Source organism: Nasonia vitripennis, chromosome 3 (genome assembly GCF_009193385.2).
Source record: "Nasonia vitripennis strain AsymCx chromosome 3, Nvit_psr_1.1, whole genome shotgun sequence".
Classification (NCBI taxonomy): domain Eukaryota; kingdom Metazoa; phylum Arthropoda; class Insecta; order Hymenoptera; family Pteromalidae; genus Nasonia; species Nasonia vitripennis.
In genome coordinates this window covers 21,762,976-21,790,383 of record NC_045759.1, presented here as the reverse complement: position 1 = coordinate 21,790,383, position 27,408 = coordinate 21,762,976, and the positions used below count along the sequence as shown (strand labels likewise).

Here is a 27,408-nt window from a genome sequence, read left to right as displayed (position 1 = left end):
CATGCAGTATGCCAAAGCTACCTCTTCGAGCCAGCAGCCAGTGGTGGCGCCACCGTCCGCCTAGTTCTATATAGTTTCAACTTTCAACACACATTATTAACAAGGTGTTGCCTATTGCGTTCGCGACTGCGAGTTTCGGAGCAGCTGAGTCTTTCCGACCCGATGATCCTCGGCAGCTCGTCGGCAGTGACAAAGACCATAGCGACGGCAGTTGACGACAGCTCCTATGACCAGCCTCTAGACTCAAGTTGCCGCCGCCGCCTCCGCCGCCGCCGGGGACTCAGGGGCTCGCGCAAGCTCTCTCCCCCTGGAACTACTTCCACCGAAGACTACTGAGAGACAATCGGATTTCCAGGCACCATTGCACTCTCTTTCTTTCTCTCGCGTACAGTCATACTCGCTGCTTACTCACTTCCAAGTAGCATAGCTGTACGTGCGATACGTACACACACACACACACACAGACAACGCACTCGTCGCAGCTCCTTTGTGCAATTCTGACGACTACTGTGCGGACTTCTCTCTCACTCTGCCTATACACATATATAGGTACTGGGATGTCTTGCCTATAGAGGCCATCCTTAGTCTCTAGTGGCTACAGGTCGACCGGCTCCGAACTGATAGACGTCTCTCTTGTTGTGTCTGGATCCTGTGTCTGACTCACCTCCCGATAATCCAACGGAAAATTGCCAACGACAGCATCAAAACAAACTCCGAAATCTCTCTCTGGACGACTTGGCAGGAGGTGTCCCTTTAAATGCCAGACAAGCCTCCAGTTTTATTCTGAGCAATATTTGGGAGCTCCTGGATTCTTCGCAAAGCAACACTCCAAGTACGTATGCACCTGGATTTCTGTGCTGCTGCACAACTGTAAACATGTTATTGTTCCCAATGGCTAATGATATCTGTAGTATAAGCTTTCAATTGCCGTCGATTAGTTCAATTGTAACTGTCAATTTTTCTCTTCTGTGCATTTATTCATCGTTGTTCTTGGTTTTCTAGGATGGCGCACAGTTCTCATACGTACGGCTCTACGGACCAGAGGACCGATGTACCTGATGTGGGCTTCAGTCCTACCGAACTTTATAGTCTGAGCGAGAATATAACGACAAACATTTACACAATCAATAATAGTTATATAACTCTGGAGCGTGCCCTCAAGCAAATTGGAACCAACAAGGATAGTCAAGGTCTCAGGGATAAAGTGTGAGTGGTCGTTATCTTGAAAAAATTTCATAATGCATTTTACCATAAGTAGTACAGTCCAGTGCCATCATTTTCTTTTTCATACGCTCCATGCTAAATGCTTGATATGTTCATTTACATTTCCAGACATGTAACACAATTAAGCACAAATCAAGTGGTGACGCAAACAAGCAAAGACATTACAAGATTAACCATCTTGATGAGACGTGGTGATAAGCAACAAAAGTTACAAATTGAGAAACTGACTAGTGATTTTAAGGATGCATTGCAAAAATATTATGACACACAGAGAGTTAGTATTATTTCTCTCTTTTTATTTACACACATATACCGTCAATTATATTATATGAAATTATTTGCAGTCCATTGCTGATAAAATGAAGAAGTATATATTGGTCATAGGCAGTGTAGAGACTCATGGTGAGGGTGACGATGATAAGCAAACTCTGATTCAAATTCAAGAAGATGCTAGACGAAAAGCTGAACAAAGGTTAGTTTTGCTTAAATCAGTGGTGTGCATAACTGCATTTTAGTATCACGTCTACCCCTTCTGAAAAATTGATTCGTTAATTTCTGAATTGAAAAAAGTACAAATGTCTAATTTTCAATAGCTTAACTTGCCTCGCACTTTCAAGTCTAACACATGAGTTTATATAAAATTCATATGCATGACTACAAGTGAGTAATGCATGAACAATTATATAGAAACTATAAATTGGACATAGTTTTCATTTAAGGTGAGTTTCAAAGCTTGCAGATTAAAAGTCGTTCTACATCATGTTCATTTCAATATCATTATAATATACATGTACAAAGGGAAATTTTTGCTTTTTCACAGGAATCTAGAGTTTGATCACGGTTTAATTTTGGAGCAAGAAGAAAGGATAAAACGAATCGAGGGTGACATCATAGATGTCAATCAAGTCATGCGTGAATTAGGAGGTCTTGTGCATCAACAAGCAGATTCAATTAGTGAGTTACGACTTTTGAAAGTTTGATATTTTTGCAGAATAATTTCGTTATTCTCATTGCGTTTTCGTATTGCAGATAGTATTGAAAATAACATAGAAAATGTACATGGACTGGTCGAAGGAGGAGCACAAGAATTGATAAAGGCTAGTAATTATCAAAATAAATTTCGGCGGAAAGTCTGTATTCTTTTAATAATAGCTACCGCGTTTGTGATCATTTTAATACTAATAATAGTCTTATCTAATAAATCAAGTTAGCCCTTTTGAATAATCTATATATATGTAGATATAGAAAGTCGAATTTGGTTGTCTCAATCTACTATATTGCGTGGACTCAAAAATCAACCGCCTTGTCCATTTTAATGAAATAATTTTTTTTTCTTTTTTGTACTTTGAATTGCACGATGCGGAAAAAAGGGAGCTCGAGAACGTAATATTTCAAATTGTATAAAAAAACTTTCTACATTTGTGCTGCAACAGTACGAAACCGAGATGGTTGTGTGAAGAAGAATGATAGAAAAGGTGCTTCTTAGTCTATTTAATGTATTTGTAAATTAGATAGGTGTGTTATATTTAATAATTAAATTTCAACAAAAACAATTGTAAAAACTCGGTCGGTCGTTTGTAAAATTATCAAGTCACCAAACTTAACTTTCATTACTTTTATTCGGTTATTCAACTTTATTTAAATAAGGCTATATAGTTGAACATGAAATTTAAATAGTAGGTATTTTGCAGTATTTTTTACAAGCTTTGCTTGAATTTAATTCCATTATTAGTCGTAACGAACTAAATAATGGCAGATTTCTTTGTTGATTTATGGTGGCTGTTTGCTTTTCACTTTATAGAAATTGGTCATTTTAAACATCGAGTCATTACCAATATTTCATATGAACAAGTTCAAACAGTGTCTATACATACAACCTTTCTTCAGAAAAGATAATTTGCCCTTTTTATCGGAATATTCAATGATTTTTAAATTTTTATACCAATCACTTAATACATTAAATTAATAATTATACAAACGAATTGCTTCTATTCCGAGAGAATTGAATAATCAGAACACTTTGGTAATTGAAATATGCAAATTAGTTGAGTGTTAAGTCTAATATTTACTATTTTACGGAAGCTACATTTGTTCAGTCATAATTTTGTTATAGACAGAAATTGATAGCCGTTCTGAGAATAGTATAGCTATGAAATTTGTCGTCGGTCATTAATCCATGAAGCAATGAGATTCTTAATGGCTATCAATACTGTGATAAAATTTTAATAAAATGCCTCTATTATTTGTATATTAATAAAATTAAAGTAAGTTATGCTGTGTTAGCTATATATATTGTGAATTGAAGACATCATTTATACAAAGAGAACGGTTAAAAGTACAGGTCGTTTCATTTTTTAACATTCTTACTTAAGATCCAAAAAAATATGTAAACAAAAGCTTTATATCGTTTGAAAAAGCGTTAGAACGTCTACATAATCATGTATATCGCCAACAAATGCGATTATTACAAAGGACTATAAAGAATGTTCACAAGTTGTGCTGTGATCAATCACTATTTTAAGAAAATATATTTCATGCTAATTAGTTTGTCACGTTGAATATTTTGCCAATGGCAAGAAAATTATATTCCATGATTGAGACAGCCAGTTTTCTATTAAAAAAAAGGCCCAATCAGATCTTAAACATTATAAATATTAAGGATTCCAGATTCCAAGAAGTCCATTACTATGCACTATTATTATTACTATAAATATTACAAAAAAATTGGAGAAAAAATTGTATATACAACTGGTTGATATCGTTCCGAATAATAAATGACATTAAATAATGAATAATGATATAATCATGAAACAATTATTATTATATACTTTAAATGTCTATGTATATTTGTACAAATAGATCGTAAAAAATCTTATAACAAAAAGAAAGCTTGGATTTGAATAGCTAAAAACAGTTTTCTTTGTCCGTGCAAAGCTATGGCAAGAGAAAATTTACGATACACGACAAAATTGAAACTTCACTCGAAAGAAAAGCTTGAATTACATATTATTATCATTTAAGTGATAAGATGTTTGTAATACTCGATGGTCAAAGAAATCAAATATAACAAATATTCTTTTGTACACTAAAACAATCGTACAATAAAAGTAACTATCAGAAACTGGATTAAAAAACAGTGGCTTCTGAATGTTGCTGCCATATCTAATTATTGGAACGTTGATATCTCATACATACGTAAATAAGTGCATTTTCAAAGTTCAACAAACATTTAAAATTAAATACATCACTTGTTGCACGTGTCTTGGTATAACAATAAGGCACGCATTTTTAGTACTTTTTCCGACAGTCAATAAAATTATAAAAATTTTCTACAGCTATACAACAGTTTTGTATTTTTCAGTTTTAATATTTCATTGCAACAAGCTTAACGATTCGTGAAACTTGGTCATAAATACAAAAATTAAGAAGAAATTAACAGCATTATCACTTATAATCGTTTAAGCTTGCAAACATAACTTTAAAGTATAGCAAAATCAGTCATATGCTTAAGATATGTGCACAGGAATAAAAATATTATATACAATATATCTTGATTATCATCACATTTAAGAATTAACAATCGCTATCAGTTCACTTCGTATTTTGCGGTTTTCTGGCTTTTATTCTTGCCTGTAATGTAGAAAGAAGTCCTGCTAAAACATCATGATTTGGTAATTTTTTAGCAAACAATAATCTCTTCACGGAATCGTCATACGTGAGAAGGGTAACCATATTTTGAAGTAGAAATCCTTGACAGTACTCTAAGAGCTGTACTGCATTATAGACCTGCATAGAAATAATCTCAGTAATAAAATGTAATTCAAAGATTACGAAGCTTTTATCGTAAAAATGTTTACCTTGGCATGAATATACATGGACACGACATTGTCAAGATCAACAACCGCCGAACACTGCACTTCGCAGAATCGTAATAACCCATCCAGCTGAAAGAAATTAGCTGCTGCCATTAATTCCAACACGTCGTTTTGATTAACTTGTAAAGTGGCGCAACCTCCATGGTATAAAAACTCCATAACCAGCTATAAAAAGTTAATTACTGTTATTATTGCGCTTCAGGGAGCGAAAGTAATTGAAAGAAAAATTAGGATATTCTACCTGAAATATGTGATAACGAATGTCGTTGATTTGTACGATGGGAGGATTGCCCTCGCATAATTTTGAGCTCAGCATGTTTCTGAATCTTGGCGATGAGGTGACAAGAACAATTTTATGGCCATAAAAAACTCTACCTTCAACGCGGAATTGCACGTCGCTTAATTCAGGATTATTCACAAATTTCGGATCTATTCTAGATCCACTGGAAAGGGTAGCGTCTTTAATAGGTTTTATCGCTTCCCAACCGAAGCACGTACAAAATATATCGGCTAGCAATAATGTTGTTCCCTCTTTTTGCTTTATAAAAAATGCAATAATAATAATAAGAAAACCTTAATATTTAAAGTCTCTTACATCCGTCGTATGTAAATATACATACCTTACTATGTCTGAAAATATTAAATAGTAAAGGGAGGCACTCCTGAACGAATTGTGTCGAATAATCATCGGAACAAACTTGAAGGAAGTCTTGAAGGAGTTGATCAATAACGGAATCGAGACGTCTCTCATGAGCGGTCAAGAGACTGTGCATCCAACAGTGTAATGTCCAAGAGACCTTTAATCCTCGGAGTTCCATAGTTATATCTAGATGATTGCTTTCGGCACTGTGATACATTGCCTCTTGAAGTGCTTTCATTTGAACTTTGCTGAAAACTGATTCATTTCCGTCCCTTTGATTCGCTCGACTGTCGACCGCATGCTGCGGAACTGTGCCAGCATTTCCTTCAGCAAGTATCTCCTCAAGCGAAAGTACTTCCTTCTCCCCTCGTCTTGCCGAGAAATTGAGAGGATGGGACAATAACTGATGTAGAACGTTTCTCTGCCCGTGAGCTGTTGCCACGGAAATTGCGCTGAAAACGGTATTCGAGTAAAAAACTAGTAGTCTACTTATGCAAAAAGGAAATTGCTTGGCAATATATGGTATTACCTGTAGCATCCACGTTGCGCAGAGCCGGAGTAAGAAAAAGTGTCTTTGATCAGAGTCGAGAGAAAAGGCTGAGCTCCGTGAGCCAAGAGCAGCGCAACCATTTCCGTGTTTCCAGAAGCGGTTGCCGCTTGCAAAGGAGTTATCGTGGGCTTGTCGTCTTCGCTATGCTTGGCGCCGCCCTCGACAGCGGCACCGCGCTCCAGTAATATCCTGGCAATAGTGCAATGGCCAAGCAGTGCCGTGTAAGTCAACGCTGTCCAATGCTGAGTCTCCGCGTAGAATCCCTGATAAAAACAAGTTAATAATTTAACGTCGACCAGCCAATCGTACGTAAAACGGCTAGCGATGCAGATGTAATGAGATTGCACAGCGTTACATATAAGCATAGGAATAAAATTTTATGACTACCATAGGTGGACTAGTTTGAGTATGGTAATTGTTATTCTGATTCGAACTGATGCTCAACGAGCTCGACGAAGCGTTCAAGTTCATATTCTTATTCGGAGTTAATGCTGATGGCGATTGACAAGTGACATGCCTCGAAGGAGTAGCCATCGCCGTGTTCCCCGTCGTCGCAGAAGACTGACCATAACTAGGAGCCGGGGTTTCTACGTTTAGATCGGCACCGGCATCGACGAGAGCGATAACCGCGCTTTCATCTCCGTTGATGCAGGCCAACATGAGAGCGGTCAAGCCGTTATCGTTGATGGTATTGATTTTCGTGGCTGGCAAGAGTCCGAGTGCTTGAGATATTAATTCAGGTCGACCGCTGGTCAACAATTTGAAAGCCATTTCCATACTGAAACGACGAACGTATTCCTTGTCATCGATTTTCTTTGAACTGGCGAACGGAGTAACTTGCTCGAATCTGCGAATCAAAAGCAACCGATTTGTAACATACATGTTTTATATGTAATGCTCATAAATCAACGGGTAATTTGGATATAACATACGAGATCGGCCTAACTGGACAATCGACGCCAGGCAAGAGTAACCTCGCCGCTTGACCGATGTCGTCGTGATCGATGCACTGGGCGTGGCGATGCTCGGCGTGGGCACCCGCGACGCGCAGCCACTCGACCAGCGGTGGCAGGACGACGTAGGCGCGTTCGTATGCCAGCTCCTGGATCCCGGAAGCGCGCTCGGCGTGTTCCAACTACATCGATTAATGTCAATTACAACAATTGTGAAACAATTGTTATCATGGGATGATTGTTACATACCTGAGAGCAACGCATGTAGTAAAACAAGACATGGAGGGCCTTGCTCGTCAGTGGCAAAGGACAACGAGCCGAACGGGATAGCTTGGCAACGAGATCCTGGAGCTCCTGCAGGGACCCAACGCAGGTCGTCAGAAGCGACGGCTCGAGACTACTAGGATGCGACTGGGAAGAGGTGGACGAGCTGCCGAGCGAACTGGCACTTGGCCAACGAGGCATCGCCAGGGCACCTGGACACAACGGAGGTGAGAAAAAAGATACATATAAAAAATGTCTACTTTATCGGATATCCGAGTTAACCAGGCATATAAAGCAATTACCTGAGGCAAGTCGACCGGCGTTGAGGTGAGCGTACGGCTGAAGCAGACCCCAGAGATCCGGGCTATTGGCGATCGCGTGCTCGAGCAAGCTCGCGGTGAGCTGTCCCCCAGCGTCGGCGCAGGTCTGCAGACACTGCAGCACCATCTCCTCCAGAAGATTCTCCACTCCGGCCGCGAGGTAGACCGCCGCGTACTCGTGTACCATTCGACCCAGCCTGACCTCGGCGCTCATCCAGCTGAGAAACCTGCCGACGGGCATCTGCAGTCCAGCTCTCTCGGCCTTGCTCTGACGCAGCTGTTCACCGGGCTGTCTCAGGCTCACCGCGTAAATAGCCGCGGCTCTCAGACAGGCTTTGATGCACGAGTCCGCCAAGGCAGGGCACAGAAGAATCCTGAAAGCGCTGCAGACTTCGTGCTTGCTGCACAGGCCCAGCGGCCGACTCAGTCTCTGGCACTCGCGGGCTAGCCTCACCAGGGCTCTCTGCAGCAGATACGACAACCTCGGCAGCGTCTCCATGTGCAGCCTGGCCAGGTGCTCTCTCGCCCTGCCCTGCTGCAGACAGCGTAGCACGTCCTGCTGCGACCAGGGCGGCTGTTGCAGCTCGACCAGCCTGCTCTGCGAGTCCAGCCAGACGAACTCGTCCGCGGCACTGCAGCTCGCGTTGGTGTTCACCGTCTCGAGGCTCGAGTGCCTCTGCAGGGCAGCCCTGCTGCGTCCACCCGCGACCGAGGACATTCCCGACAGAGACGAGTAGGTCGAGCTCGAGGTCTGCGAGCGCATCGTCAGCTGCTGAATCGCCAGCTTGATGTCCTCCAAACCGCTGCCCGAGCTCCTCAGCTCCCTGCAGCCGAGTTGCTGGTGACGTCGCGCCGGCGAGCCGCTGCTGGACATGCTCGCGTGGCCCGACGACCTGTTCTCGTCCGACGAGCTCTCGGCTCGGCGAGCTCGCAATTCGCAGAGCTGCTGCTGCTGCTGCTGCTGCTGCTGCTGGTGCGAGTGATGCGGCGTCGGGGTCGGCGCCAGGCTGTCCGTGTCCCGCTCCGCTACCATCTTACCGTAGCCGGCGTACAGCTCCCTCGTGCTGCTCGATCCATGCGCCGGCCTGCAACAAAAAGACGCGCATCGCGAGTTAGTACGTCGATACGTCAAGCGAAACTATTATATGCATAGTGTCTACGGTCTATAGATAAAGGGTATAATGGCAATAATCGCAGCACCCCCTAAGTCTCCACTGCTGCACAAAGCTCCAGTCCGGTTTGAAGCAACTCTCCTCCTCATCCTGCTGCTCGATCCTCAGCGCGTCTTCCGGGCCGGGGCTGAGGCTCAGCACGAAATCCGGCTCGTCCTTCCAAAAGTCTTTGTTCTCCTTGCCACTGCTGTTATTGTTCTCCCGCGATCGTTCCGCGCTGTCGCCGAAATAGATAACCGTCTTGTGCTGCTGCTGCTGCTGCTGCTGCTGCTGCGGGGGAGTCGGCTCGGGCTCGGGGTCCGAGGCCGCTTCTTCCTGCCACTCCTTCGTGGGCTCCCTAACGACCAGAGGCAAAGCTCGGCGCAGGATGAAATTGCTCGATTCGCCGGTCCTCATCGCTGGCACTTCCAGATCCTCTCGTTCATCCGAATTGTCGTTGCTCAGCTCCAGACATATGATGCAGCCACACTCGCTGATGGCCCCGGCGGTGCACGTCATTTCACCCGGACATGCCGATATAGCTTCTTCTCTTATCGCTTTTTCTTAATTGCAATTAGGAGTCATCGGCTCCGTGTCTTACGGCGGTTCATCGCGGACTGACTTAACCCGCCGGCCGGGACTCAATGAGCACTGGCTGTGAGCCCTTTCTCCTCTTTCGTGGGAGGATAGGAGCGATTAGACTATGCGCGTATGTGTACCACTCCTCGCGCGCTTCCTCTCGCTGCTTCCGGTCTTCTTCGATTATATTCCGCGACGAGCCGACGATGCTACCGATCTTTTTTCTTTACATTGTTGCGCGACGCTCTGGTCTGTGGTCAAACGTTATAGAGGATAATCGAGGAAGAGTGTGCAGGTCTGTCTACAACGTCGCGCACCGAAGCGAATATCGAAACAGTCGCGTTTTCGCGGCGCGGATTTCCTGGGAAAAGGAGAGTTCCTTTAATTAGGTTCGCGTCTGAAAGTTGAGGAGCCGCATAGAAAGTAAAGGAATAGGGGGGGGGGGAAAAGTAAGCCGGCAATTTTGATAGCACACACACACGCACACGCACACAGAGCCATGGGAACAGAAAGATCGCATCGAGATAATGCGCGTGCGTGGGATCAATTTTGCCCTTGAGAGAAAAGAGTATCGCAGTGAGAGCTGCGCGTGTGCCATTATTATATCTTTCCTTTTCGTTTCCTCGATTCCGCTGAAGACAATGTATGCGCGATGCGCGCAATAATGCATTCGTATATTATGTATATATAAAACTTGCTCATCCGACTAGCTGTGTGTAGGTCAGGGTCATAACTGCTGTACCTTCGAGGTTTCGGCTTGAGAATCTCGTGTCCGGGCTCGGGTATGGAAACGCTCAAACTGAGCGGACTGCCGCTGTAGTGATGATCCGTATCGGAGGAGACACCCCCGGTAGACTCGGCGATAAATGACATCACCTGCTGCGGGTGACCACGTCGTTGTCCCTCCATAATCCTTAGTTATCACAGCGGCGATCAGTCGTCTGTCGTCATCCTCCGGAAAACTGAAACGTTTTTACACACACACACACACGCACACACACATAATAATGATGCACTTTCTCTACTCTATATACTCGTAAAAAAAAAAAATAAGAAGCTCGTTAACAAGTTCGCGCTTGTAATTAGCGGCCTTATCCGGATGAACTTGAGCCTGAGATTCAATTATAATTGTATTTGGATCTATGTTGTTCATTAAGGCGGTCATAGGTGTGCGCGCGAAGCGAGTATTATCTTCCCGCGCGTTTGTTCTCTCGAGTGTTCGGAAAAAATTACACAGTTTCTCATACGAGGATCATCCTTGTTTGCGAGGCGCTTATCCGGGTAACGGCTCGTTATCGATTGTGTGCTGGGATTTGAAAATTTTCAACTTTTACTTGTGTTTCTTTATTTTTATAAGATAGTGATTTTACTATTATCTTTGCATGATCGGATCGCGTTATTGCACAGATCAGAGTTTCGAACGTAACTGTATCTCAAAATACACAAGTGGACGAGTCGAAAGATCCGACTTTGCCTGTATATATATATATGTCTATATACACACGCCGAGAGAATCGTACATATAGGTGTGTACCCAGTGCGCTGCAATATCGGTATGCAGTATACAGTTTTTGCAGGCGTCTATATACACGTGCAAAAGAGAGCTGGAAGCTATATGAGACACGGAGAGAGAAAGAGAGAGAGAGAGAGAGAGAGAGAGAGAGCGAGGGATATAGAGAGACAACTGGAAGCTCGCGGAATGTAGTGAGGAAATCCAGTCGTGGCCTTTCTCCCTCCCCCACCCCTCCCTCGCTCTTTCTCTTTCTTATACCTCTAATTGATTTTAAGCCATCAAAATATCTCGCGGCGTTTTTCGTTTATCATTATTTCCGTCTGTGAAAAATTCAAACAGGTGTGCTCCAAGATGGATCGATATCTATCAGCATCACGTCTGTTATCCGTCTTGCTGATCAAATCCGAAAACTTTTACATGTCATGTATATATCCTCGTCATCTCCGATAGTTCCGAACAATACAGAGCTCCGATTTTGCTTCGCACAGTTTCACTTGCATTGTATATGTAGCTACTGCACCTTACTTGCAACAAGTGTGTTTCGAGCTTGTACACACTTCTCTGGAAAAACTCACCGTCGCGTTCACTGCTCTCGAATCGTAACTCGTAGTAGCCATGTGTGACAGAATGGTAGACATCGGCGATTATGCAGCTCATATTTTCCGTTCAAAAATCATGCTCGATAAAAGCGAAAACCGAAAATTATCTCGGCAGCAGCATCACTTGCAAACCGACCGGAACAATCTCAGCGATTATCAACGATACACATTGCGGCACGATATCACATACGGACGCACGAGACTCTCAAATCCACGAAAAAAAAAAAAAAAAACCGACCACGCGATCGGACTCTTTAAACCTTTGTTTGGCTGTCAAAAGAACGGGGGCCCTTATAGGTACTGCAGTCCTGCGTCAACTTTACTAACCGCGCGCGGGCGCGCGCGCGTGCGTCGGGGAGCTAAAGTCGCTGACCCACGTATACAAACTAGGTGTATACCACGGAGAACGAGAGAGAGAGAGAGAGAGAGAGAACCCGGGCTGATTCTCGGAAGCTGGACTCGGTCTTCTCTCCCTCTGGCTACTCCGATATACACTGCGGCGGCAGCGAGTGGCCAACGCCGTGTGCAGCCAGAGGGGCGGGGAGGGGAGAAAAGAGGATACGTTTACGCGAGTTATATCCAAAAGGGAGTAAAAAACTGCCGGCGGGAATTTGTCCGCTCACCTCGCCTCACCTCTCTCGCGGTGGCCGGTATTACAGGCCGCGCAGGACTCGAAATCACCCGCGTATACGATACGGCGCCACTTTACGGACTCTCGGCTCCATCTACCGGCCGATACTCCCGTTTTTCACGTCCGCTGCCAGTGTTGTTGAATAACATAACCTCTGCACTGATAGCGAGCAGTCACTGATGTCTTGTTTTCTTTGAGGAATAAGTAAAACAACATGTCTACGAGATGGTAAGATTGCGCAAATTTTGCTATACAAGCGTAGTTGTATTTTAGCAAAATGCGAGCATCAATTCATAACTTTGGTGTCTTTGAACGTTCCTCTTTTTATCGTTCTTCCAATGCCGATCGAACCTAACCTTGCGCTGTTCTTCTAGCTACCCCTTTTACCAAAGAGGAAATCCACAGTTGAGGATATTCCTTCCAAATTTTTGGATGAAACTCGTCAAGCCTGCCATGGAGCCCATACGTAAAAATGTCGTGGAATTTCACGTTTCCATGGAGATGACGAGGTACGACGTGAAAAATTACCTGGAGAAGATTTACAAGGTGCCCGTCATCAAAGTCAACACGAGAATAGCACTGGGCAAAACGAGACGAAATGAATTGAATAACATCGTAAAAGACGATGATGTCAAGATCGCTTACGTTCATCTGGTGAGTTTCAGTTTTATCCACAATTAGTAACTGTAGGCAATATCTGTACTAAGTCCAAACTATTCGTTGTCCAGCCAAGGTACGAGTCCTTCCAGTTTCCTAACATGTTCGAAAACGAGCAAAAGAAGAAAGAAAAAGAGAAGGAAGACAAAGTATTCGACGAGACAAAGAAGTCATTTCATGATTCAATCGAGGGTATGCAGAAAAACAGGCCTGGTATACCACCTTGGTTCAGCATTTAATTATGCCCGTAATCATGTATAATAGAGTTGTATGTTACTGATGATTTTTAATAAATAAGTTTGTATATTTATGTTAAAAATATCTTGAGTTTATTCAAAATCACTCCGAAATTCATTTGAGAGCGATAATTCTCAAGCGCACGCGTTAGCTCCGTTGCCATAGAGGCCACGATTGATCAAACGAAATTTTCGGCGCCCGTCAACTCTGCCCTTTTACGACAGTTTACGAAAAATGGCAAGCACAGACAATAAGCGCGTGGCTAACAATACTTGGTCCAATATTTACGGCAGGTAAAAAAAACAATCACAAACTCTAAAATACCACACGCGATTTCTACCAACTTCAACTGTATAAGTAGTTGACGACGTAAAAATGTCGAGTCCTACATCATTTAAAGTTAGCTTTCGAAGCTCTAATACTCTGTCTCAAAATTCTAAGGGTTCCTACGGTAGGACCGGACAAAATGAAGGTGACCTTTTGCACGGATATGGATAAATCGGTAATTGTTTACAATTTCGAAAAGCGCGGATGGACGCAAGTTAGTCCCGAAGATGACTGGAACTTTTACTGGTACTAATTGCGTAAGATTATTTTATCGCTAAATACAGTCGTCTTTGCGACAATTTAAAAAATGACTTATCCTCAGGGCCGTCACGCAATCGTGCCGAAATATTTTCAGCGTCGAAACCGGCTACAGAATGGCTGATAATCAGTAAGCTATACAAATATAATGAATTATATAATATCGTAATCTTTCTCTTCTCTCAGAACTATAAACCACTTTCCAAATCACTACGAGCTGACTCGCAAGGACCTCCTCGTTAAAAACATCAAACGATACCGAAAAGACCTGGAGCGCGAAGGCAACCCTTTGGCCGAAAGAGGCGACGGTCCCGGAAAATACCTTCATCTCGACTTCATACCGGTGACCTTCGTGTTACCAGCAGGTAACAAAAAAAAAAAAAAAAAAAAAATTAAGCGTCAATCGCGGCTTTTATCGCGCGAAATGACATATTATTTTTAATTCAAACAAGACTACAACATGTTCGTCGAGGAGTATCGGAAATCGCCGCAAAGTACGTGGATCATGAAACCCTGCGGCAAATCCCAAGGCGCTGGAATATTTTTGATAAACAAATTGAGCAAATTGAAGAAATGGTCCAGGGAAGCGAGAAATCCCTTTAATCCGAATCTCACGAAAGAGTCTTACGTTATATCCAGGTATCTATGTCGTAAATTATCATTGTTAAACATTTTGCTAAATGATCATTTTTCTATATTTCAGATACATCGATAATCCTCTTCTGATCGGTGGCAAAAAGTTCGATCTTCGACTCTACGTTTTAATCACATCGTTTAGACCTCTGAAAGCGTATCTCTTTAAACTCGGGTTTTGCCGCTTTTGTACAGTTAAATACGACACCAGCATTCAGGAGTTGGACAACATGTATGTCCACTTGACCAATGTTTCCGTCCAAAAACACGGGGTAAGAAAAACAAATTAAAAAAAAGCACCGTACATGCGTTAATTTCAACTAAAGATTTGTTCAAAACGAAATCAAAATCTACAGGACGAATACAACAGTTTACACGGCGGAAAGTTGAGTGTTCAGAATCTTCGACTTTACTTGGAGAGCACGAGAGGCAAAGCGGTGACCGAAAAATTGTTCGCAAATATTTCCTGGTGCATAGTCCATTCGTTGAAAGCCGTGGCTCCTGTTATGGCGAACGATCGTCACTGCTTCGAATGTTACGGCTACGATATTATCATCGACAATAAGCTGAAACCTTGGCTGATTGAAGTAAATGCTTCACCTTCGCTAACATCGACAACCGTCAACGATCGAATACTGAAGTACAAACTTATCGACAATATAGTATCCGTAGTTTTGCCTCCTGATGGCGTTCCAGAGTAGGTATCAATCGCCTCTAATTAATCGCAATTTTATTTTATACAACACATTTTTTTGCTTCTAATAGCGTTAGATGGAATAAATGCCCATCGCAAGAAGCAATGGGCAACTTTGAACTTCTTATAGACGAAGAGTTAGTGGCTCAGGACGAAAGAGAAAATCCAGGAAAGTACCGAAACTCGTCAAGTAAATGGAAATGAAAAGACGGAATTTATTGTTGAATTTAAAAACAGAGTTATAAAATCAATACGTATGTATAGACGAATCACAATTACTTTCACTTTTTTTAAATCATGTCCAGTAAAAAAGGCTATTGTAATTTGAAACTTCAATACTATTTGCCGTGAGATCCGGAGTCGAACTCCATCAGCATGTGTCCAAGAGCCCTGCAATTCGCACATTTGGATATGTCGTAAAGAAAAGATGTCTGCAATAGAATAAATTTTCACTTATAAAAAGAACTGCTTCTCATTAAGTATTTTTACTGTAACATTATTACGAATTACCTGCCAATGTATTGGGCACCTTAAGCGTATCCTTCCAAACATGGTGTATCCACAATTAGCGCAAATGATATTTGTCTTGGGTCGTTCACAGCAGCATTGAAGATTATTATTTTCCTTGTTACAATTATTTTGAGAACTCATTCTCTCGTCAAATTTTAAAGCCAGTCCTTAACAGTGAGGTTTACAAATTTTATCAAAATCTTCTTTCCATTTGCCTTTAAAGTTTTAAAATATCAATGTAATCTTACCTAAAAACCTTTGTCCATACGTAGCCTTACCGACGACTGGTCTAACACTCACAAATGCAAACGTTAGGAGTTTAACTATAAATCAAAATGTAAACAAGATTTCGGACTAAACCTAAACGATCTGGGATCTCATTGACACTACATCACAATATCGAATATAGAATGGTAGTAGTAATACACGAAATTTAAAATCATTTAACAAATGCTTTTATTTCTGTTCTGTACAAATATATTACATGTAAAGGTATAATAACACGATACATTATTACAAATGTAAAAAAATATACTCAGAGGCGTCCAAGTCAGTCTTATCTTACTAAATAAAGATACGTTTTGTAATACAGCTGTACTGAGAATTTTTTTATTTAATGCCAATGTGATGTCAGTTGGTAGTAGCGCTTGCATCTACGCAAAAACTCTGAAACAGCTCATGCGTTGTAACGTTTTTTAGAATTACAATAATCGCAATCATATTCAAACGCTAAGCTATGGCACGACAAACGTGATTTTCATCACAGGAACAGTTTATTCTTTCAAGAAAATTTCACATTTCGATCGTGAAATTAATTTCTTTTTCTGTTATTACAAACAACGCTAAAAACAGATTTTTAGCAAGATAAGTTAGAAAGTGAAAAACACGGATCTCAACAGAAGTTACTATTAACAAAAATAGTACTTGCACAAATTTTTGTTCTAGGCACTAAAACATTCGTTCTTTTATAAATCCTTTTTCTTTTTTTTTAACAATAACCGTAAACGGCAGTTGAATATTTTTCAAATTCAAGCGATTTGCCGTGCATATAATAAAAACAAAGATGAACAATCACTTTAATTATACTGTCGTAAAATTAGGCTTGCTTATGATACTGAATGATTTTTTAAAGGGTTCGGAATGATATGCTTATATTTTCAAAGATAGTGTTCGTCCAGTCAATGGACTGTTTAAGTTTGATTGTATTATTTAATTATTTCAGTGCTTCTAGTATGGCTTGAACTTTTTTTAATGCATGTATGTACCTTTGTGTCAGCAACATTGACTCGTTTAATATCAATCAAATAATCTCTCAACGCATGTATTATAGAATTATTCGTATCAAAATCTTAAATTACTTGTAAATTTACAAAATGCGACTAAAAGATGGTTTAGTCGAAATCGTACAACTAATATTTTAACATTGAGGTTCCACAATAGCATGAATATAATAAATTCCACGTGGATACAAAGGAAAACTGTATATACATTCGTTAAGTTTGCATTATTAGATCATTTATAGTGTGCGCATTATATTTATTATTATATATGCGTGTATATTCATGCTTTTGTGGTATCACATTCATCATTTCAATGAAAAAATTTTGGATTTTATATAAAACAAACGATCATAAGCGTACTGATACGCTAAAATTTCAATAGTTATTATTTTGCACACAAACCTTGTATGCAAATAACCAGTAAATATTAAACTTGTGTGTTCCAACGTTCCAACTTTTGCAACTTTTTTGCAAAAAACATAAACACAATTAAGAATTAAAAAAAAAAAAGAAAATATAATAATAAAATAAGGAACGTAAAAACTTGCATAAAATTAAATTATAAGGAATAAATAAAATTAATGACAGTAACAGAGTGTAAAGAAACCAAGTGATGCGTGCTTTGTTTTAAAACATTTAGATGTCCAAGAAAACATTTTTTGCTTAAATAAGGTATAAGATTTTTAAATTCGAAAACCTCTAATATTGACAATTGCAATAAAAAGTAAATTTTGGATCGAATTAACATAACACTTGATCGGCGTAGAAGATATTTCTTCATACGCTTCTACATAATCGTCAAACTCTTCTGTCGAAAAATTGCACAGTCACATATCTTTATGTACAAGAGATCACGGAAATATCATGATCATAGGCACAATGGCATTTTGAGCTTTGTACAAATTATCCGCATCGTCAGATTATGTTGATGAAGTATGAGAGTTATTGGGTAAGGTATGTATGATAAAATTTGAGAATGACAGATGACACGAAGAAGGTTTTTTAGGAAGAATGATCGGACGAGGCAAAGGGTGATTCAAGGTACAGGCGATGGAGGCGGCGGTAAGGGACTGAAGTAGGTCGAGGACCTCGAACTCGGCGAGGGCGGGCAGCTGATGGCCGTGTCGCTTTGGTATACCGACCTCGGGGTCGGTGGTGGCGGAAAGGGCTCCCCGGCATGACCGTACCTGAAGCGCGGCATAGCCGGGTAGTTGCTGTCGGATTCGTCGCAAACGTCGGTGCTGCAAGGCGTTGGCGGGGGTGGCTGGTTAATGCTCCGATAGTTTCGGTAAGGCCTGTACCGCGAAGCGTTACTACTGGAACAACGCGTGGAATTGGCAGTGGTCGCAGGACTCGGCGGCGGGTTGAGGGTCTCTTGAGGATAGCCCCCAGCCGAGCTATCATGGGTTGAACTCGATGCGCCTGAAATATCAGATTCATATTAATAAAACCTGTCGATATTTATTCTCAATAAAGAAAAAAGTACAGTAATTGAATACGAACAGTAGGAAAAACCTGTTATGTGACTGCGGTCGTAACTGGAGCTTATACTACTGCCATTGAGGGTAGACATCCTGACTGCCATGCCTGGCTTGAGTTGCTCCTTCCTGCCGTTTTTATAGCTGTTTAGCATCGGTTTAGCTGTCCTGCAGCTCTTGGGAGAAAGTGGATCGCCGGCCGAATCGTGCAGAATGTCTGGTAACTCTTCGCTACCAGCGCCAGCACCTCCTGCTGCATTAGCCGCGAGTCGTCGTCGACAATAGTAGAAGCCAAGAATGGCAAAACCGGTGCCGGCTATGACAAGAAGCACGGAAACAACGTAGGTGCTTTTGCCAGATTCGAGGGTAGGTTCAGCTGCTTGTCGGTGATTGTTGACCGACGCGCAGGCGGGCGCAGACTCGTCACTGCCATCAGCACAATTTTCCCAACCATCGCAGAGCGCCGTCGCGGGGATACATACGCCAGAGCTCACGCAGCGAAACTGTCCGGCGCGACAGCAATTGACCTCGTCCTCGCCAGCGCTGCACTGTCTCCTACCGTCGCAGACCCATGCATTTTCTAGTCAAGAAAAGGGCAAACACGTTAATACAATGTAACAATACTTCTACTAGCTTAATGCTTTTAGATGTGCTTATTACCGATGCATTGACCATTGTGACACTCGAAATAGAGTTCTCGATTGCACGGAGGACAGCCGAGTTCATCGCTACCGTCTGCACAGTCACGTTGGCCATCGCACTTCCAACTACCAGGTATACAGTCCTTGGAATCTGTCGATTTGGAGGTGAGACAGGTGAAATGTTCGGGGCCACAGCTTGGTGCCACTCGGCAGTTCTTTCCGTCGTCCGCGAGAACAAGTGATTGGGGACAGGAGCACCGAGAGCCGAGACAAATGTGTGAACAGCCACCGTACTCGTGCAAAGGGCTACAAAGATTGTCCTCCATTGCGAGGTCGCTAGGCGTGTGCACCGATACCAGATCAGTCAGTGGTCGGTTGCTCATCATCGTCTTTCTGCTAGCGCCCGATCGTTTTTCGACCCTCTCTACTATCTGGCTGTCACGATCAAACCTACGATACGATACGTGCGTGAGCATTGAATGTACAATAAGTAAAGAAAATATATTTTAAATGTCTAGTTTTGCCTACCAGTAGAGATACTCGAAGAGTACAGAGAGATGAAGAACAGAGCCTTGCAGCCCAGCAATAAGAACGCGCCGGTTACCACCACCGATCTCAGCGTATTCGATTTGTCGACCATGAGCCCAGAAGATGAGGTTTGCAGCGGTATCGACTGCGAGACTCGACGGCGACTCAAGATCTGAGGCTATGACAATCCTCTCCTTGCCATCCATCAGACTCTGCATGACACGCATTTTTTCTCCCACATCTGTCCAGAAGAGCAGCCTCTTTTCCGGATGCACTGCGATATTTCTAGGCTTTTCACCCTCGCCCTTAACAACTACACCCAGGCTCGAATCACTATCAAGCCTGGTAACGTTGATGGCGTCGTTCTGCGAGCAAGACCAGAAAAGCAGTCGACCGAGGGGATCGAGTGCCAGGTCGAAGGGGTGACCGCTACCACCAGGTAAGACGAGAACCGCATGCGTCCGATTTTCCAAAGCTTTTCGAATCGAGGAACTGCGCCCGTCACCAGTGCGAATCCAGTAAATGTACTGGGTTATCGGATCGAACTCGATTGCTCGCACGTTCTTCAAACCCTGTACACGCAGAGACGTGTCAGGACAGTCGTGGTTGCTATCAGGTAAAAATCTGCCCATCACGTTGCGGTAGCTATACACCATGAAGTTTTTTGGCCCCAGACAAGTTCTGTTATCGGCAGAAAGAGTGTAATGCGTAGGGCAGGCGCATTTGTGATTTGTCGATAGTCCGCCGGTAGAACCAGGCAAAGCTATGCACAGATGACTACATTCTCCGTTGTTAATGGCGCACGTGTTCCAGCCAGGTTGCCTGGACTTGTGAACTACCAACAAGTCCGTGACAGATTCTAAGTTATCGTGAATCTCCGTTCGGTTACCACCAGTCGTCTTGTTGGCCCGTTCGATGTCGCCGGTATTCCAGTCTGTCCAGTAAATGTAATCTTGATACTGGGTAATACTGAATGGATAACCGATTTTTTGGGTGATGATTTCCTTGCGTTTTCCCGTCGTCAAATCGTAACTGTCGATAGCTGGTGTAAACAGGTCAGCCCAGTAAAGTCGATGCGCTGCGTGATCTATCGTTAATCCATTCGTACGACCAATGCCAGATATAATAACTTGACGGTCGGTGCCATCCAACCAAGCTCGTTCAATGCTACCGGTGTTTGCCCATTCCGTCCAGTAGATGAAACTAAAACCCATAAGATCAAGTTGAAGCTCTCTAGAACTAAAATGAAACTAGTCAAACGTAATGATATTCTTACCCTCTTTCCGGATCAAGAGCGAGGCATCGGGGTTCAATGAGATTTTGCCAAATGATAACTCTCCTGCTGTAACCGTTGAGATGGATAAGTTCGATTCGGCGTGTACCCGTGTCACTCCAATATAAATTGTGCGCGATCCAATCAACCGCTAAACCGTCAGGCGTCTCTAGGCCAAGATCCACTACTTTTTCAACCTCCGATCCATTCATAAAGGCACGTATTATGATTTTCAGTTTGACGTCTGTCCAGTATATGCGATTGTCGGCCAAATCGAAATCTAGAGCACTATTTATAAAAAATGTAAATTTAGTTCACGTTGCAAAGCAAAGGGAATTCATGTAATTGAAGAAAAAATAACAAACCTTGCGTCCTTGATGCCAGTGATGGGAATGATGTTGTCGTTATTGGCATTCTCGATGCTGGTCCTGCCAATCTTGTCTTTTCTCGTGAATAGCAAAAAGGACTCGGGTACGAGGCAAGTCCTCATATCGTTGGCGAGTTCGTAGCCGATCTGACAGGCGCAAACGTACTTGTTCTGTGGTCGATTGAGGCACAACTGGGTGCAGCCGCCGTTGGCATGAGCACAAGGGTTGGTACCGTTTGGCTTCCCCCGATGAACGGCCTTGAGGCCCATGACGTTGGCAAACTGTTCGACGATGATTTCGCGTTGATCTCCGGTGAGCTTGTGAGCCCGGTCGATGCTGCGCCTCTGCCAGTCAGTCCAATAGAGGAAATCGCCGAGCAGACTGAACCCAAAGAGATGAGGCAAGTTGTCGGTGATGACCTCGCGACGCTCGCTGCCGTCCATGTTACAGACCTCGATCTTGTCGGTCTTTGCGTCGCACCAGTAAACCTTCTTTCGCTCCAGATCCAAGGCTATTCCGTTGGGCCAGGTAATGTCCTTACTCACGATGATGGTTCGTTCAGTTCCGTCCAGATTGCTGCGCTCGATCTTCGGCCGTTTTTCATCCCAGTCGGTCCAGAACATCCAGCCGAGCTCCAGGCCAAGAGATATGGCTCGCGGCTCACCCAAATCCTCGTGGATGAGGACCTTGCGGTAAGACCCATCAAGTCGAGACACCTGAATTCGATCTATGCCAGTATCGGTCCAGTACAAATTTCGCGCGATCCAATCCACTGCGATACCATCGGCGCTTTTGATCTCGGTCGTGAGGATGTCCTGCTGACCCGAACCGTTCAGGTAGGCTCTACGAATGACGTGCGCCTGCTCGTCGGTCCAGTAGAGCATCTCGTCGATGGGATCCCAGTCGATGGCGATCGCGTGTTTGATACCCTGGAGCGGCAAGACAAAGTTGGTGTAGTCGGGGGAATCGAGGCTGATGGTGCTGATCTCGTTGCGCTGCACGATGAGCAGGAGCTCCTGGGGGCCCGACGCGCAACTGTGTCGATCCTCCAAGAGCTTGACTCCGGTGGGACAGGCGCAACTGTAGCCCGGTGGCTTGGTGCTCAGCAGACAGAGGTGCGAACAGTTGGCGTTGTTGACGCCGCAGGGATTGGCACCGGGTTTCGGCGGTGGCTGTCTGCTCGGCTCCCAGACCTCGATGTCGCCGGGTATGTACTCGCCGTGCAACAACTCCCGAGGCTTCTGCTGGACGCCAGCGGCATTGCGGGAGAGTTCGAGGCTGTGTATGCACCAGGTTCGCCAGTCGGTCCAGTAGAGCCGCTGGTCGAAGTAACTGATGGCAAAGGGATACTCGAGGCCCTCGGTCAGTATCTTGCGTCTGTTCCTGCCGTTGTAATCCATGACAGCGATGAACTTGTAACGACCGTCGACCCAGTAAACCAGCTCGTTGTCGTAGTCGACCGTGAGCCCGTTCGGCCAGAATATGTCCTCGGACACGAGTACGCTCCTCGTGGAGGGATCTCCGTTCATGGCGGCTCGCTCGATCTTCGGCAGCTCTCCCCAGTCGGTCCAGAAGAATATGCTCGCCTGCGGCACGAGGGCGATCGCCCTGGGCTGATAGATCTCCGTCCAGAAGAGAACCTTGCGTATGCTACCCTCGATGCTGGTCACCTCGATCCTGTTCTTCTCGCCGTCGGTCCAGTAGAGCTTGCCGGTGTACCAGTCACAGGCGAGACCATCCGGTGAGATGAGGCTCGAGTTGACGACGGTGATGGGCTCGTGAGTGTAGCTGCCATTGCTCCGCACGCACTGGATGGTCTCGATGGCGTTGTTGCTCCAGCAGACCAGATTCCGCTCGTAATAGAAGTCCAGAGTCGTGCCCTCCGGCAGCTCCTTAACTATCGTCCCCACGAGCTTGTTGGCCCGCGAGACGTTCGCCACCCGGATGTCCTTGTTCGTCGCGAACAGCAGCCTCGGCGAGCCTGAAAAAATGCCATGCGTGAATTATGATGCATTTCATTGCTATATCATGCACTTGCGCATACACGTGTACTTGTACGGCATGAAACTTCAGTCGTATAACGTAATTGAGCTGATGCCAAATTGAAACTCGCGATCGGTCGTTATCGAGATAAAAATAATGTTCCGCAGCAATACAGGTTTCACGTAACGAGCCAAGCGAAACGTAATTATACGATAAGCCGGGCGCATTCGCTTGAGATAAAAACTGTCTCAATAATTCATTTTGGCGCTTCGTGTGCTACTCGAATGAATCAATTATATTTTTACACATCTCTTTTCGAGCCGGCAATAGCACCTACCTATATGAATATTTTAATATATATACATATTTTTTTTTTTTTTCAAGACGCGCCATCGACGTCGGGTAAATTTTAGCGCCGGGAGAAGAGCGCTTACGACTGGAAGTTTTTTCTTTTTTATAATTTTAATTGATTTAACGCAATTAAAATTAATGAAGCGACTTGGCAGGAACAGTCCGAAGTGCATGCGCGGCTATTAACGGAAAATATACGGGGGTGCGCGAAACAAGGTGTAGCGTAGCATATAGGTGCATACACTCGCTCTCTCGTAAGTAGATGCAGACGCATGTAAAACCGTGCGAGCGAGCGAAAAGGGGGAGAAGAGAGAGAGAGAGAGAGAGAGAGGTAGTTGTATATAAGTATACACTGTACGCCGCTACTGCAGCAACAGCAGCGGCGGCGAGAAAAAAAAATGCACGAGGTCTTATCGCATCCTACCCTCGCGCACATGACGCCGAGAAGGGGGGCTCTCTCGAGTAGAGCGAGCTTTTCGCCAAGTGGACAATTAATGCGCCTGCAAATCTGCGCTACTCGGCCGAGTAATTAGGGAAAAAGAAACTTTGGATTTAGGGACGAGAGAAAAAGAGAGAGAGAGAGAGAGAGAGAGAGCGAGTAGGTGTATAGCGTGTACTATAGCGCTGCTATAGACTACAGGGGGGCCGGCGGGGAGGGAGAGGAAGCAAACGAGGAGCCAAGCCACGCTAAGGAGGCGGAGGAGAAGAGGAAAGAGAGGAGACGGAGAAAAAGAAAAAGAGAGAGAGAGAGAGAGGCGAGACTCTACATTCCTGAGGTTTGCTCTTCTCCCTGCGCGCTCGCTGCTCGCTTATCTGAGATTGTAATGTTTTATGAATAGAGCCAGCCAGACTTGCCGTATATGTATATGTGCTTATGTGTACGTATGCGCGTATTCGTATTATATATGTATACCATGAGTTAGATCGGCGGCGAAACAGCAGAGCAGACAGGCGGTGCCGAGGAGGAAGGCTTGAAATCTCGCCATCTCCACGGGGGGGAAACTCTTGCGGGGAAGCTCTCGCTAACTCGTCCTGCACCACCGCATCTTCGACTCTTCTTCTTCTTCTTCTTCTTCTTCTTCTTCTTCTTCTCGGCTTCTATTATACACGCTAGCTCTAACAGTCGCAGCCTAGGCGACGAGCCACGCAGCGCGTCATGTCTCACTCTCTTTCTCTTGCACTTTTTATACTCTTGAAACTCGCGATATCGCGCACGCTTTCCCACGAGCACTTGTGTGTATCAAGCCAGTGCACTGTTTATCTCAACTCGCAGGCGCGGGGCGACGAAAATGAATATCGCAGGTTTCCGGGAACGCGTCCACCACGCGCGGACCAACTGCACTTGTGCAGGCTACCTACTGCTCGCTCTGTGTTTGGCTCGAGACTCTCTCTCTCTCTCTCTCGAGTCTCGAGACAGACATCTCGTTCTCGCGTTTCCCTCTCTTCTTTCAGCTCTCTCCCTCTCTCGCTCACGACGGGATGTTTGCGCGCCCCCGCGCGCAGCCCGATCTCGGTATCTCAACACGCGAGCTACTGTTGTATATATATATAGTAACACAGTATAATGATGTGTATAGTGTAGTAGACTTTCTCTCATCTTTTTAAATAGAGGAGCATGCGCAGTAAGCTTTCCGGACGCCCTCCGCACCCGCGTCAGCAGCACACATGCTTCATCAATCATCACAGTTCCTCTATCTGCATTAATCCGATAGATAAAGAGTTAACTGTAAGAAAAAAATTATTATTTGATTATGTGATGTACTTTTAGTATACCGCATATTTATAGCCACGATAAAAGGTGTAACTTCTCTGCGCGGCTTTATCTGACATGTATTTACAGTGTAGGTCCTACCCAAATACCTTCTTGCTTTGAGGGTTAGCCGCTACTCCGAGTTTCTCTACGATGTGATAGCGCAGATAATAACTATTACATAAAATCAACTCAGTCAAACGATCGCATAGTGAGATTAGCTTGCACGGAATTTTTATGGGATAATTTAATTCGGTTTGCATGGTAAACTGGTGCCAAAAATAACTAGTCAACAATACCTAAGCTTGCGCAAACAATTGCCATTTCTAAAAAACAAATGCTTACGAAAAGCACCTATAATAAGTATCTTGTAACGAGTCAACATGCTACTTCTGACATCGAGATGCCTGTTCTTGACCAAATCCAATGCAACGTTCAGCATTAGCATTTTAAGAAATCTTTCCATAACATTTGACAAGCCTAGCAAGATTCAACGGATTTTTTCACAAAAAAATGCAAAAAAAGCCAATTCATTATTCTCAAATGCATCCACCATGCTTCTTGAGAAGAAACTCAACGCCGTCAAAGGAATCCAGGAAAACATTTCAGCACTTCAGATGAAAAAAAGGCCTCTTCGCAAGAAGAAAACTGTCACTGATGAGGACGAGACTACGATGCCTGGTGTATGAAAGTTTTTGAATTATGCTTGATTTTTTATTGATTAATATACTTTTATTTATTAAAAAATGCGAATTCTTGTTTAGTTCTGGACTGTCAAGGCTTTAGCAACAGCTGATGAATATAATTTGGAGAGTTTGATGGATGGTCTGCTGAAACAAAACTTGTACACTCCAATGGAAATAAGAACATCTGCCAAACGTAAAGAATTTTCATAACTTTGCAATCTTTTAAATGATCAAAATCATTAAGAGTTTTTCTTCAATTATCTAGCTTTTCCGGATGCTATTCAGGCAGTAGCAAAATATGAAATTGGAAATGAGCCCCGTGAAATATACTTTTTCCGTGAAGGCACTGCAGTAATGTGGAATATTACTGACTTGGAATGCAGCAATTTACTTCAATTTATAAAACAATATGAAGAGAACAGTTATTCCAATGAATTAGTTCAAGCTGAAGGAGAAGTCATGCTTTATAGTTATACTGAATCTGGGTACAAGATTTTTTTTTTTTCAATTAATCACAGTCTTATTATAGAATATTTTCTAATACTTTATATTTAAACTTTATTCAATTTTTAGAAAAAGGAGTCATCTTAAGGAAGGTGACATTTTCCTATCACCAGATGCAAATTTAGATAAGTATACATTTTCAAATGCCATTTCCCAGTCAGTCAAATTAGGTATCTGGGAAGCCTCACTGGATCATTATGTTGACTCCATTGAATTTATAACAGAAGATTTAAAGAGAGGTCGTAGAATAAAAATGTCACGACAAGAAGTTTTAAGAAAACAAGGCGAACTTTTTGCTTTGAGGCATTTAATAAATCTGAGTTCAGATCTTTTGGATACACCTGACTTTTACTGGGAACGCGACGACTTAGAGACGTTATACCAGCAAACGTGCGCGTATTTTAGCATTGCCAAGAGAACAAGAGTGAGTTTGAAGAATTTTTATGCACTATCAGCAGTCTCACAGCAAACTTATGAAAAATGTCATTTTTTTCAGGTGGTGAATGAAAAGTTAAACCACTGTGTAGAATTGGTAGAACTCTTGTCATCTCATCTGAGTGATAGACATCACGTCCGTTTGGAATGGATGATCATTGTGCTGATCATGGTGGAAGTTGGTTTTGAAATTTTACACTATGCAGATCGTTATTTAGGCAAACTAGAAGAATTTGTTTAAACAGAATTGAGAGATGCTATGGATTTAAAAATATATTGTTACTTATTTCTTAGAAACACTTGCTTTAATTACAATTATATGTAATTAAAACAATTCTCTATATTATACTGTATGTATGTATATATATGTACAATGTACAAAGATTTTTTTAACAATCCTCATGTATACATAGTTATTATAAGTTTTAAAGATTCATATTTTCATATACATTCATATTTACAAAAATAAAAACAAAAATGAAATTTTCGTTAAATAATTACAATCGTTTTATTAGA

At 43.1% G+C, this 27,408-nt stretch overlaps 6 protein-coding genes across 10 annotated transcripts; 4 read left to right on the top strand and 2 right to left on the bottom strand.

Annotated features, from left to right (window-relative positions):
• Positions 1 to 73: 73 nt before the first annotated feature.
• LOC100119371 (syntaxin-7) lies at positions 74 to 4,358 on the top strand. The gene is made up of 6 exons (XM_008205380.3): positions 74 to 832; positions 1,003 to 1,206; positions 1,333 to 1,498; positions 1,569 to 1,696; positions 2,045 to 2,178; positions 2,254 to 4,358. The coding sequence occupies exons 2-6, from the start codon at positions 1,004 to 1,006 to the stop codon at positions 2,433 to 2,435; spliced, it is 813 nt and encodes a 270-aa protein (XP_008203602.2). The 5' UTR covers positions 74 to 832; position 1,003; the 3' UTR covers positions 2,436 to 4,358.
• Abtb2 (ankyrin repeat and BTB (POZ) domain containing 2) lies at positions 2,935 to 10,867 on the bottom strand. Of its 3 annotated transcripts, none has more exons than XM_031927184.2 (11): positions 10,299 to 10,867; positions 9,027 to 9,527; positions 7,809 to 8,911; positions 7,492 to 7,718; positions 7,222 to 7,424; positions 6,677 to 7,136; positions 6,269 to 6,552; positions 5,720 to 6,191; positions 5,341 to 5,637; positions 5,082 to 5,264; positions 2,935 to 5,010 (listed from the first exon to the last, which is right to left on the bottom strand). In XM_031927184.2, exons 1-11 carry the CDS (start codon positions 10,463 to 10,465, stop codon positions 4,816 to 4,818), a joined length of 4,092 nt encoding a protein of 1,363 aa, XP_031783044.1. In that variant the 5' UTR covers positions 10,466 to 10,867; the 3' UTR covers positions 2,935 to 4,815. The 3 variants fall into 3 exon arrangements, with proteins under 3 accessions (XP_031783044.1, XP_008203305.1, NP_001135439.1); NM_001141967.1 differs by having other exon boundaries at positions 3,497 to 5,010; positions 6,845 to 7,109; positions 10,299 to 10,465; XM_008205083.3 differs by lacking the exon at positions 9,027 to 9,527.
• A 1,107-nt stretch (positions 10,868 to 11,974) lies between these two features.
• On the top strand, positions 11,975 to 13,275 carry LOC100113938 (39S ribosomal protein L23, mitochondrial). Its single transcript, XM_001605694.6, has 3 exons — positions 11,975 to 12,527; positions 12,674 to 12,953; positions 13,028 to 13,275. Exons 1-3 carry the CDS (start codon positions 12,514 to 12,516, stop codon positions 13,193 to 13,195), a joined length of 462 nt encoding a protein of 153 aa, XP_001605744.1. The 5' UTR covers positions 11,975 to 12,513; the 3' UTR covers positions 13,196 to 13,275.
• A 107-nt stretch (positions 13,276 to 13,382) lies between these two features.
• LOC100119308 (probable tubulin polyglutamylase TTLL1) lies at positions 13,383 to 15,374 on the top strand. Of its 2 annotated transcripts, XM_001605679.6 has the most exons (8): positions 13,383 to 13,486; positions 13,635 to 13,766; positions 13,843 to 13,908; positions 13,965 to 14,143; positions 14,231 to 14,417; positions 14,482 to 14,683; positions 14,768 to 15,108; positions 15,177 to 15,374. In XM_001605679.6, the coding sequence occupies exons 1-8, from the start codon at positions 13,428 to 13,430 to the stop codon at positions 15,307 to 15,309; spliced, it is 1,299 nt and encodes a 432-aa protein (XP_001605729.1). In that variant the 5' UTR covers positions 13,383 to 13,427; the 3' UTR covers positions 15,310 to 15,374. The 2 variants fall into 2 exon arrangements, with proteins under 2 accessions (XP_001605729.1, XP_008203479.1); XM_008205257.2 differs by lacking the exon at positions 13,383 to 13,486 and having other exon boundaries at positions 13,687 to 13,777.
• A 673-nt stretch (positions 15,375 to 16,047) lies between these two features.
• Positions 16,048 to 24,941, bottom strand: LOC100119232 (low-density lipoprotein receptor-related protein 6). Its single transcript, XM_031927913.2, has 7 exons — positions 24,431 to 24,941; positions 21,181 to 23,164; positions 20,819 to 21,103; positions 19,543 to 20,745; positions 19,034 to 19,464; positions 18,399 to 18,953; positions 16,048 to 18,317 (listed from the first exon to the last, which is right to left on the bottom strand). Exons 1-7 carry the CDS (start codon positions 24,501 to 24,503, stop codon positions 17,932 to 17,934), a joined length of 4,917 nt encoding a protein of 1,638 aa, XP_031783773.1. The 5' UTR covers positions 24,504 to 24,941; the 3' UTR covers positions 16,048 to 17,931.
• A 41-nt stretch (positions 24,942 to 24,982) lies between these two features.
• Positions 24,983 to 27,389, top strand: LOC100119195 (required for meiotic nuclear division protein 1 homolog). Of its 2 annotated transcripts, XM_008205256.4 has the most exons (6): positions 24,983 to 25,243; positions 25,358 to 25,950; positions 26,032 to 26,146; positions 26,219 to 26,438; positions 26,527 to 26,881; positions 26,954 to 27,389. In XM_008205256.4, the coding sequence occupies exons 2-6, from the start codon at positions 25,651 to 25,653 to the stop codon at positions 27,131 to 27,133; spliced, it is 1,170 nt and encodes a 389-aa protein (XP_008203478.1). In that variant the 5' UTR covers positions 24,983 to 25,243; positions 25,358 to 25,650; the 3' UTR covers positions 27,134 to 27,389. The 2 variants fall into 2 exon arrangements, with proteins under 2 accessions (XP_008203478.1, XP_032453873.1); XM_032597982.1 differs by having other exon boundaries at positions 24,994 to 25,950.
• Positions 27,390 to 27,408: the final 19 nt, after the last annotated feature.

What these genes read in the sequence shown, in the direction of transcription:
- LOC100119371 (XM_008205380.3), top strand. Translation starts at nt 1,004, where the DNA reads ATGGCGCACAGTTCTCATACGTACGGCTCTACGGACCAGAGGACCGAT. An exon ending in CAAGGTCTCAGGGATAAAGT is followed by an intron (nt 1,207 to 1,332) that starts GTGAGTGGTCGT and finishes TTACATTTCCAG; the next exon opens with ACATGTAACACAATTAAGCA. An exon ending in AGACGAAAAGCTGAACAAAG is followed by an intron (nt 1,697 to 2,044) that starts GTTAGTTTTGCT and finishes GCTTTTTCACAG; the next exon opens with GAATCTAGAGTTTGATCACG.
- Abtb2 (XM_031927184.2), bottom strand. Translation starts at nt 10,465, where the DNA reads ATGGAGGGACAACGACGTGGTCACCCGCAGCAGGTGATGTCATTTATC. An exon ending in CTCAAGCCGAAACCTCGAAG is followed by an intron (nt 9,528 to 10,298) that starts GTACAGCAGTTA and finishes AAAAGCGATAAG; the next exon opens with AGAAGAAGCTATATCGGCAT. An exon ending in CCATGTATATTCATGCCAAG is followed by an intron (nt 5,011 to 5,081) that starts GTAAACATTTTT and finishes ATTTCTATGCAG; the next exon opens with GTCTATAATGCAGTACAGCT.
- LOC100113938 (XM_001605694.6), top strand. An exon ending in AGATCGCTTACGTTCATCTG is followed by an intron (nt 12,954 to 13,027) that starts GTGAGTTTCAGT and finishes TTCGTTGTCCAG; the next exon opens with CCAAGGTACGAGTCCTTCCA.
- LOC100119308 (XM_001605679.6), top strand. Translation starts at nt 13,428, where the DNA reads ATGGCAAGCACAGACAATAAGCGCGTGGCTAACAATACTTGGTCCAAT. An exon ending in GATGACTGGAACTTTTACTG is followed by an intron (nt 13,767 to 13,842) that starts GTACTAATTGCG and finishes ACTTATCCTCAG; the next exon opens with GGCCGTCACGCAATCGTGCC. An exon ending in CCTCCTGATGGCGTTCCAGA is followed by an intron (nt 15,109 to 15,176) that starts GTAGGTATCAAT and finishes TGCTTCTAATAG; the next exon opens with CGTTAGATGGAATAAATGCC.
- LOC100119232 (XM_031927913.2), bottom strand. Translation starts at nt 24,503, where the DNA reads ATGGCGAGATTTCAAGCCTTCCTCCTCGGCACCGCCTGTCTGCTCTGC. An exon ending in CTCTTCGAGTATCTCTACTG is followed by an intron (nt 19,465 to 19,542) that starts GTAGGCAAAACT and finishes ATCGTATCGTAG; the next exon opens with GTTTGATCGTGACAGCCAGA. An exon ending in CATAACAGGTTTTTCCTACT is followed by an intron (nt 18,318 to 18,398) that starts GTTCGTATTCAA and finishes CTGATATTTCAG; the next exon opens with GCGCATCGAGTTCAACCCAT.
- LOC100119195 (XM_008205256.4), top strand. Translation starts at nt 25,651, where the DNA reads ATGCTACTTCTGACATCGAGATGCCTGTTCTTGACCAAATCCAATGCA. An exon ending in ACGAGACTACGATGCCTGGT is followed by an intron (nt 25,951 to 26,031) that starts GTATGAAAGTTT and finishes ATTCTTGTTTAG; the next exon opens with TTCTGGACTGTCAAGGCTTT. An exon ending in GCATTGCCAAGAGAACAAGA is followed by an intron (nt 26,882 to 26,953) that starts GTGAGTTTGAAG and finishes CATTTTTTTCAG; the next exon opens with GTGGTGAATGAAAAGTTAAA.